The 10,831-nt window shown below is 35.7% G+C and overlaps 1 protein-coding gene across 1 annotated transcript in view; it reads right to left on the bottom strand.

Moving 5' to 3' along the window:
• Positions 916-10,831, bottom strand: part of LOC105158158 (protein MICRORCHIDIA 7-like) — a 12,865-nt gene continuing 2,949 nt past the window's right edge. The window contains exons 6-20 of the mRNA XM_011074802.2: positions 10,673-10,757; positions 9,343-9,418; positions 7,920-8,048; positions 6,942-7,040; positions 6,751-6,852; positions 5,451-5,612; positions 5,269-5,364; positions 4,592-4,643; positions 4,398-4,509; positions 4,246-4,307; positions 3,708-4,072; positions 2,590-2,684; positions 2,421-2,508; positions 1,474-1,596; positions 916-1,394 (exon numbers count right to left, since the gene is read on the bottom strand). Of these exons, the coding sequence (XP_011073104.1) occupies positions 1,326-1,394; positions 1,474-1,596; positions 2,421-2,508; positions 2,590-2,684; positions 3,708-4,072; positions 4,246-4,307; positions 4,398-4,509; positions 4,592-4,643; positions 5,269-5,364; positions 5,451-5,612; positions 6,751-6,852; positions 6,942-7,040; positions 7,920-8,048; positions 9,343-9,418; positions 10,673-10,757 (1,715 nt within the window). The 3' untranslated portion in view covers positions 916-1,325. The remainder of the gene's footprint in view (positions 1,395-1,473; positions 1,597-2,420; positions 2,509-2,589; positions 2,685-3,707; positions 4,073-4,245; positions 4,308-4,397; positions 4,510-4,591; positions 4,644-5,268; positions 5,365-5,450; positions 5,613-6,750; positions 6,853-6,941; positions 7,041-7,919; positions 8,049-9,342; positions 9,419-10,672; positions 10,758-10,831) is intronic.

Raw genomic sequence — 10,831 nt, 5'->3', positions numbered from 1 at the left:
TAAAGTAACCTGCGGACCCTCTACTACGCAACATGATCTTCAGTAACCAAAATAAGAACGGACCTAGGATTAGTAACTCCAACATCCTCGATACAATCCCAAAACCTTGCGTATTGATCATCAAAGCGCCCCTCAAGCACCCATAATCATATCTTTTCACTCAAATTAAGAATTAATTACACTTAGACCCCCTCAAAAAATTGTTAAATTACACTCTCTCAAAGAAAATTTAAGATTACACTTACACCCCCTCTACAAATTCTAAATTTACCAACCTTCTATTAAGATTTGACAGGAAATGCTGACAAAAATAAAAAAAAAAATACATAAAATTTTAATTTTATCCCTCATTTAATATTTTATTACATGAAAATATCAAATAATAAGTAAAATAAAAAAGTTATGCCATTTTTTTTATTGGCATCAACATTTTTCATTCGAATCCTAACTAAAAGAGTAAACAGCTCAAGTGTAAACAATGAAATTTAAAAAAGAGTCCAAGTATAAGTTCAAAACTTATTTGAGAAAAAACTACAATTTCGTATTAAAAAGGAATTAACCCTAAAATTGATCTGTGATGGATAAATATTTATTGAATAAGAGTAGATTTTACGAAAAAACTGGTAGACAGAATTTTCAAGTTATAGCGATAATTTTGACATTCGGAAACCCAGAAGCTACTAAAAGCAACTTCTATTCACTTACAGCTCCATACTCTTCGTAAGAATTTGCAACTCTTAAGCCATTTGTACTGCTTTATCTGAAACTCAATACTTTCTTTTGAAAGCACAAAAGCCTGCTAACAAATCAGAAAAAATTGAACAGAAAAGCCAACTCCTCTTCACGCCTCAGCAGACGTACCCATGAGGGATATTGAAGAGGAAATGCATGCCAGGCAAGAATCTCGGCATGGCGTTAAATCAAAGGAAAAATAATATAAGACTAGAAACAAATATCATCAATTGGATCAGTTTACACTGGAATCTTTTACAACAGAAAATATTCAATGCACAGACAGGCACAGAGAAAAATTATCTCCCTCCCCATACAATTCTTGTTTAGACGACCTGTGAAATCAAAAGATGCTAAAGGGTAGATGTCAAGACAAGTTAGAACCTGCCAGACGTAGTGATGACTAACCTAATACCTGGAATCTGAGGGAGAATGGTGCCTTACTATACATCAGCAAACTCCAGCAGCTTTGACGGAGGGAATGTGAAGCAACTGGTGCTCAGAAATGTGGCTATTCCTACCATGTACAATTTTACACAGCATACACTTCGACAAGTACGAATCGCTAATTCCAATTACATCAGCAACTTAACCTATTTAGTGATAGTTTTCTCCAGAAACCTCACCTTGTCCAGCAACTGTTGAATAGTAATTGAAGCATCCTGAGGAAAGAAATTAGGTGATGATTAAGGAGTGACAAGAATAAAACCAAATTAGCTAAACAAGGGCGAGATGCTAAACCTTTAGTTTCTTTCTCAAATTTTCCTCCTCAATGTCACGGCGCTGCCTCTCTTCTGAAAATATATCTATTAAACTCTCCTGTTCTTTACTAAGCTCGTCATATTTCCGCGTTGCCTCTTGCAACTGGTCAAATGATAAAGGCATCAGCTAAAGTAGGAAAATTACATATATACAGCTAGCCAAAATATTCCATAGTTCTATGCTGCTGAATAACAAGATGGGTTATTCTACAAAAGTTGCAAGTTATAGTTACAGCTAACATTCACTATCTATCAGCCATGCAATTGAAACAAAGATCAATTAGCTCTATCCAGTGTAGCTAACAAAGTATGTTTCAGATAAGTTTTATCCAGCCAGCTATATGATTATTTTAATTTTTAGGGTCAAGAACAAGGAGGTGAAAGATTTGTAGTAATCTGAATAGAAGGTAGACTGGCGACCCATTTATTCCATACCAGACAATCGGAAAAGCTAATTTGTGAAACTCAAGCATGTCTGATGCATATGGTAAAAAACAATCACCAAGTGCTTCAAGAACAACCATCTAAGATACAAAGTTATCAAGGTTCTTCACATTGGATTCAGAATCAATATGGTAATATGGCCCTCTGATATCAAGAAAACAAATCAGTTGCTCATGCTACAAAGCCTAGTTAACATGTATTTGCTCAAGGTTTTCCACTTTACAAAGTACAGTTAAACAAGAAAGGTGCTTAAGCTGTCACAGAAATTTCTCCACCATTATTTTACCAAAACAAATCTATCTTAATTTATTATCAAACCATAGACAAGTACTCTTAACATCTAGTTATAACACAAAAGAACATTATACACAAAGAAACCAAACTAATCAACTAGGAAGTACTTTCAGAAAATTCACTCAAATGACATAGTTACGAGGAAAGCGATATCACCCATTATACAAGGAAAATAACATAAATCATTACCTGAGCTTCGAGAGACTTGCATCTTTCTTTTTCTTTCTGTAAATCAAGCAGTAAATCACCATGAATCTCCTCTTCTTTCCTCTTCAATCTGTCAACTCAGCAATATACAAATTACTTGAGGTAATTAAACACCCCACAGAGAAAACCATAATTCAGGTAGAATAAACACCTTTCCCTCAATTGGAGATTCTCTTCCTTCAACTGAGTTAAAGCATGAGAACTGGAACTTGATGGTGATGACTCATAGCAGTTAAAGCCATTCTCCTGTTTATCATACAAACACCAGCATAAATCAAAAATTGGTGTACCGACAATAAGCAACATAGTATAATAGAAAGAAAGATCACCCTTATGTGCCTTTGTAAGGGAAAATAATGTTCTTTGAGGTACAAGTTTCCATATATCAAAACCCTCAGAATTCATGAGCGTCAGGCTAAGACAAAAAGTAGACCTTATACGACTTAAGACCAAAAATACCAAATGACCCAAGGTTTGTAAGCCCTCCATTCTTCCAACCACCCCCTCCCATCCAACCCCTAGAACCGTATAACTGGATAACCATCATCCTTAAAACTTTTACAATCCAGTTCTTTCAATTGATGATATAATGGTCAAAGTTATCACTGTTAGAGCAACTCAACGGAGGCAGAATTTTGAGAACCACAAGCAGGTAGATCCAGTTATCAGAAGAACATAAAGAAATTCCTAGAAGTCTCCTGAGAAAATTCTAGTTAAATATGGAAGCACATGAAACGTGCCAATCTTAAACAAGCTAGCTCAACATGCCCCTAAATTATTGCATCCAGAATTCGTTCAATGTTAATTCACTTGTAATCATGGAAGCTTTTGTGCATAGGCATTTTTGAAATTCAAGCAATATAACTTCGTTTGCATATATAGAAAATGAACATGTTGAGATCCAAACATTACCTAATAAAGGGGTCACAGCTGAAGGAAAACAAAGTAAGAGGGTGATTTCAAATTGTTCAAGCCAATAACAAATGTAAAAAGCAGAACTAAACCACTGAACCATGATTGCAAATTTAAACTTCTATCGTCAAGGCAAATTCTTTCTGCAATTGTAAGTACACAAATCAACAACCTTCAAGCACCTATATTAGCCAACACAGCTTTTGTAGTAACAAATTAACTACTACTTTTACGGTGAGACAGTAGAAGGACCTCAGTATTTACCTTCTAATAGTAAAACAGAAACGAATTTTGTTAAGACAATAAAATTCAGCAGAATCTCTGTTAGCATAGAAAAGTACAACCGAAGAAAACCACCTGTAGGTTTGAATTTCTGGTTGTTCGGGCAGGCCTTTCAGCAGGTGGGTTATTTTGTGGAGCTTCACGACTTCTCGACCCTGATAGCTTCTGAGCATCTTTTCCCAAGAATTCCCTTGAAGATGAGCCATTTGTCTGCTTTTTGGATGCACGGTTTTGCCTATCATTGTAGCTTATATCTTCTGAAGAAGATGGGGACTGCTCTCGATAACTTGGTCGTTTTCTAAGTGTTCCAGCTTCCCCTTTCCCATTAAGACGCCCGTTGTTATTGCCCTTGTCCACCAACTTGGTCTGTCCCTTGTCACTTGAAGCAATATTTCTCTTCTTTAACTCCGTACTTCTAGTAAAAGAATCAGGGGAGATCTCTGATAAAAATAAACATTCATCAGAAAGATCCTTTACAAAAATGTATCAGATGCTAACATACATGTCTGTTGCGCTAGAGTTCATTTTCTCATCTTTCTTTCTTTCACTTTTTCTTAATTTCCTCCATTATTAGGGCGGTGGCGTTTGGGAACAAAAGACTCCATTCTGTTACCTCTTTCATTAACTTTTTTATTGCGTCGGGGAGCATAGCCAATCTTGTGACAGTTTGAGGACCTGACGGAAGTAAAACACAAACAATAAAAATTTTCCTGAAAAAATAAAAGCAAAGCAGTGGAAATAGAAATCAATTCTTAGGAACCCAACCAATATGTCTTTTGCATTTGTATCAATCGCGTCTCGAGTCTTGCAAGAACAGTAGTCCGCTCAAAACCTTGCTTATCATGAGCCGGTTCCACAAAATTGGCTTCAAGCACACCTTTCATAGATAAAAAAATATAGCCATAAGAAACTTAAACCAAATAATCAAACTTGTTAAAGTACAAGGATTGTAATAATACCTATAACCCCACGACCGTCACTACCAGGAGGATGCCAAACTCTCCAGAATGGCTGGATAAATGGAAACACTCACCATGAGGAATGCATTCATGCACAGAACATACAAGGAAAAGATGTCAAACATTGCAAAATTTGGTAACAACAGTTCAGACATTCAAATATATTGTTCCGGTACAATTTCAAGTTTTGCGCTAGAATAAAATACATTTCTACAATATACACAAGAAGTTGAAGGTGGCCAAAAAAAGATCATTTTTCCTCTGATCTTTTCCTGCATTAACAAGCATTAAAGAAGCCTTGAAGCAAACTATCTTGAGTTAACTTCAATAACCTGGTCTCTGTTCCCTGCAGCGGGTTATTTGTGCATGACCTTCATGAACTAAATGCAACTTAAAAAGATAACCTTACCCAGAACTCTTATTAGATACCTATTTTTCAGTGTTATACCACTAGAAGGCCAAAAACAACTTAAGAAACCAAAAGGCGTTTACAGAATCATCAAAAGTTGAATACAGCACAAAACAAAAATGAACCACCCCCAGCTCAACATTTATTAAAACAAAACTCCAAACAAACAAACACCACACACAACCAATTTGGTCATCCCTACAGAACAATCATAGGCAAGAAAGGCCTTAATCTGTTTGCGAGGACCAGCTACCAAAAATGAAATTACCTTGATAAGCCGATTTTTGTGATAAACATTGAACCCCTGAACATCAATGTGAGCTTTTGCATCCTTCACAAACCCAACAGTAACTACAGCAACCATCTATAACAAAGACCAGTAAGTAAACGAAATTGCACAAGCAGAAATCCAACACAAACTTAAACCAATTTCCATAGTGAAGTCATTACATTTGAGTCCTTTGGAATCCCATCAACACCTGGCTGAGGACGATATGTTATTTCCTGAGACATCATCATATCATTCACAATATTATGGTGCTCAACATCTTCACCGCGCAAAATAATTCGAAAGTTAGGAGGAATTCTGAGGTAGAGAATAGCTGCATAACTCTGCAAATCCAACAAGCAAATTTGTTAAAGAAAAAAAATATATTTCTGTTCATTACATACATACATATTTGTATTCCATGCTAAGTATGTATATGTAATATAAATATATATATATATATGTTGATACAAACACTTACAAGAGAAATATGCTAACATTTACAATTAGAGGAGGGTTACTGGAAAAGCAGAAAGAACGGCAGTGAAAGAAAAACACCCACAGGGACATTTGTTATTATACACAAACTTTAGTTAATTCTCTTAAGCGAACACAACTGTTTTGCAACAACTTGGAAAGTTTGGTCTCTCAAGTCCCTTTGTAGCCATAGCCAACTATTCCCTGCTTCACAGTTTGGTCTCTCAAGGATATTTCTTAAACAACTATAATGCTACTAAAACTACTGAATTCTTAAGAACCTTGACAAAATATTCAGGCACCAGCTTCCTGCAGGGATGTGGTCTACTCAAAGGAGCTTCAATTTCAACAATGCGAAGTACAGTTGGATAACGCTAATGGAAGTTGCTCATGGCCATTGTCAGGACCTGGTCCATGCTTTTTTGGCCAGTGAAATGATAATCAACTTATATCGGGAGCTAAACAAATATTACGTCAATTAAAAATTTACTCAATCATCCTAAAAGTCATGCACCAATCAAGAGGGTGAAGCTTTGAAATTTTCCTCCAAGGAAAAAGAGCACAAACACACTTAAGCTCAATCCAATACAATATAATGTCCCTAACCAAGTAAATTAGAAATATTCAATAAATTTTCATAAAGACCATGCATAGCCATGCACATTTCCATGTCCATCCTGATATTGTTACATATACTGCATGCTGATACAAGGTTATTAGCCCTCAGCTAGTATTATGCTACATTATCAGACCAGCTAAAATGTTCTGCGAGTTAAATTAGATTGTAACCAAGAACCGTAAATATGATTACAGATGGGTATCTAAGTAACATCGACAAGCCCCAAAAAGAACAAGGATACAGGTGAGGGACGCATAAGAGACCGCATAACAGCAAATGATACTATTAAGAACATCATACAGAATACTACATAAATAAAAACATGCAGGCAAAGGAGATCAAAACAACACCAAATGCAAAATAGCATGATAGCTGTGGCCTTTTACCCTCAATGAATGACGATATGTCAAAAAGTGCTTGGAGTTAGGATACTTCTTTGCCATATCTATGCACTTCTCATCTCTGTTGACACCTCTGATTTGGATATCCTAGAAATATGATGAAAATACAGAAATTGTGTCATAAGACATGGAATAAATGAAGCTATCCACAAACATAAATAACATGAACAGGTTACATGTGGATCAGTGTCAAAATCCAGCTCCAGCATGCCCTGGTCATCTTCCCAAAGATTGTATACAATTATCCGAGTACCCTGATCTTGCATCTGATCAAACTACACATAGACAAGAAACAAAATTAGCAAATAAACGACCAAGAAATGCATTAACAGAATAATTTACCAAAGGACGACATTGATTTGAACTACTGCAAGTTTTATGGAGAAGCTAGATATAAGCCGATCAGGGAGCGAAATCCTAACCGAAAGAAAATCTAGTATATCGTTCTTAGGTACTTGCTGCTTACCCTCGCCTGTAGAGATTGTATGCTTTAGAAGTGACTATCGAGCACATGACGTGGTATGCCAATAATCAAACGGAGGACGGATCTATGTGCCATCCGTCTAATGCAGAGGCATGGAGGTATTTTGACCAGACATATCCTGATTTTGCAACATATCCTGTAATATTAGACTGGATTTGTGCACGGACGGGATCGCACCACACGAGGAGTGCGGTCGTACATATTCATGTTGGCCTGTTATACTTGCACTGTACAATCTCCCACCGAGAATGTACATGAGTTTTGAGTATGTGATCCATAGTCCTTCCAATCTGAAATGTCTTATCGATATTTACCTAGAGAAGCTGATTGAGGAGTCGCAGAATTTGTGGCACGTGGGTGTACTGATGCACGACAATGCAAAGACAAGACATTCATGATGCACGCTGCATTAATGTGGACTGTGAACGACCTACCCACTTATAGGCCTACTATGGACCCATTCGAATCAGGACCCGGTTAAACCCAATAGAACCCACCAAATCTGAGCAACTGGACCCAATTTACAACATCTTTAGACCCAACCTAACCTCAAACTAGTTAGTTTAGGCCAGATGCAGCGGTCCTAAGACATATAGCCATTACCAGTAAAAACTATGTAGAACTATAGATTGCAACAAAACTGGGACTAGGAACCAGAAAGAAAAATCACCTGTCGAAGAAGATCTGCTTCACTTGAAAACGGAGACCATTGTACTATCGTCTCAACATTTAGCTTCCAGTCAGCAGCAGAGGATCGAACCATCCGGTTCCATTCTTGTCCTCTTCTTTCATAATCAAGCTTTTAACCATTTAGAAAAATCCATATCATGCACACAGCAATAATGCAAAGTAGTAAAAGACCACAAAAATTACTGTGATAATTTATAGTAGTGTGGGTATTTAAAGGATAAAAGCAAGCCAGTAGGCATGAACTACTTAACATAAAACAGAAGCTAAAGAAGAAATACTGAACTTAGTTGAAGTGATGGCTAATAGAATTCAAGACCAGTGCTTCTAATTATATATCTTCACAAATGCAAGAAAATGTAACTTTATGGAACTACATGTGTATGCCAACAACACCTTAAAAATTTCAATTTAGTTATAGGCATTACATGCTTCTCAGCTAAACCATGTCAAAAAGGACAGCCCTTATTGAATATTGACATTATGTTTGTTTTTATTTTTCTTCTGTCTCATTTTCAAAATTTCTTCTTGAAGATTGATGATAAAGTTTCCTTGGAAAGTGTCTGAAAGCAAACATGTCAGAAGTATTTGATGAGAAAATAAAAATATGCTCGTAAACTAGATGCGGAAGATTGATGAGATCATTTGATGTGAAATCGTGAAAAAACAAGGCTTAGTTTGCCTTTTAGATTTACATTTTTACAAAAGTTTGAAACATTGTCCTTAATTAGCACTTTCTGAAAAAGGGGGCACCGATTCTGAAATTAGGTTAGGAAAAGGAGGCCCATTTTTGTAATATATGTTTAAGATGAAGCAAAACAAATTTTCACCTTAACGGTGTCTGAGAAAAGATAAAATTCTTAAAGAATGATAACAGACATGGCCTCCAGTTTTCAAAGAAGTAACAGTTCATTTTACATTTTGAGAATAAGTTTAACAACACAACAGCTAAGTCCCCTTGTGATTTTGGAAATAAATTATAATTTGACATTAGAGGGACCCTTCTCTGTGTCAAACATACTTTAGGGTATAGATTTTCCAGAAACCAAAAGGAACTATTAATACAATGGATAAACTTTCGATTCATCTTCTCGCAACCATTTAGTTCATAGCATATAGGTAATTTCATCAGGATATCCCTAGTAGGGTTCAAAATTGATGATGTAACTCTATTCAGTTTCTGTGTTCTCAATGTTTCGTGCATCACATTCTCCATAAGGAAATCTCTTCCTACAAACGCAATTTACTTTAAACAAATAATAAACCAGACAAGTGCTATTCTGCTTTATTTGGATCAAGACGTGACAGGACAACATGCTGATTGAGTCAAAAACTTCAATTATCTCTATTTCTATTTCAAAAATGAAGGAATTTGAATACCATTGAGATTCTATAAAACTACTCACCATGGGAACCACGATATCTTCTTTTCTGGTGCTTCTCAGAAACGTATAGGATAGCAATCCAATGCTTCGTGTTGACCTAAAACAATTCAATAATCCACTATATGTTGGGAGAGTACTAAAATACAAATCATGCAAACAGAATTGCAGAGTGGAGCGGAAGATGGAAATGAAGATAATAGAAACAAACAATATTTTAGTAAATGGCGAACAGATCTCAGCACTCTAACTGCAGCATTACTTTAACAAGTCCCAATAATTATTCCATTCTTCATTATAGATTGTCATTAATCATGGTGCATCTACTCTGTCGGCAGAAAAACAGTATAGCAAACTTTTTGAAACTTTTTCCAGATTGGAGAGTGTTGTGGGCCACAAAAATGATGAAACAGTGCATTAACCCAATTGACTGAATATAAGGAACCACTGATGCAATTTAATCATGACAGAACTCCTCTCATCAGAGACAAAAAATTAGAAGGAATTAATCAATCTTTTGTAGTTTAGACCAGCAAAACAACTTGGATATTTCATCAAGTAATCAAGTTCATAAATTAATAATATTTGCAACTCCAGATATCAGAGATCACTTGTAGATATCAAAATTATATTACTGATATTTAATGGTACTGCACCACCAGTTTGCAAAATACTGTAGATCAAATTTCAGTTAAGACTTAAAATCATCTTTACAGTGGAAAAACAAAGATCAGATAAAACTTATGATTAGGCATCACTGAAGGGGAAAACAACACTCGCTCATAAGATAGAACCCAGTCAATGCAAATTTTTCAAAATCCAGAAAAGTGCACATGAGACTTAGTCTCTAAATTGCAAGCTAAACCATATATGTGAAATATGACTATGTAACCCAATAAACAAGCCTAGTTCACTAGCTTGGCAAGCACAGCAATTGCCATTCAATAATATATATAATATTTATATATATATATATGATAGATGGTCAACCTGCAAATGTCCAGGGACAAAAGTATATCCATACAAATAGGATATAACATCTCTAGACAGTATTTCCTTGTACTTCTAGGTATGTCCAGTTGCACATCAATGTGTGAAGAGCTAGATAGCATTTAACATATAATGTTGTATAATATATATTGATGCTAACCTTAGAAAACAAAATTGACCAATATAAAATGCTAAGGTAATAATCGTCAAATATCCAGGCCCCTAGTTGCCTACGCAACTGCTAAGGAGCCTAGGCAGATGACAGGTAATAACTGGGCTCCAAGGTATATTCTTCACGTTAATCAATATTTATTTAGAAATATCATAAAAATACAAGTACAGAGTTCAGTTAAAGAATACTAACCTTTTTCCATTCTTCCCACAACATCGAGAAAAAACAATAACATCAGCGCCAAGTCTCATGGTGCTTGTCTTAAAGCCATTTCCATCTGACACACAGACTTTCCTTAGTAAATTAAGTAGTAGGACAAAGACATATACCATATTTCCAAACTTTATGTGT

Source organism: Sesamum indicum, linkage group LG3, assembly GCF_000512975.1.
Source record: "Sesamum indicum cultivar Zhongzhi No. 13 linkage group LG3, S_indicum_v1.0, whole genome shotgun sequence".
NCBI lineage: Eukaryota > Viridiplantae > Streptophyta > Magnoliopsida > Lamiales > Pedaliaceae > Sesamum > Sesamum indicum.
Note: the sequence above shows the minus strand (reverse complement) of the source record. Positions and strands in the feature narration are given on the sequence as shown.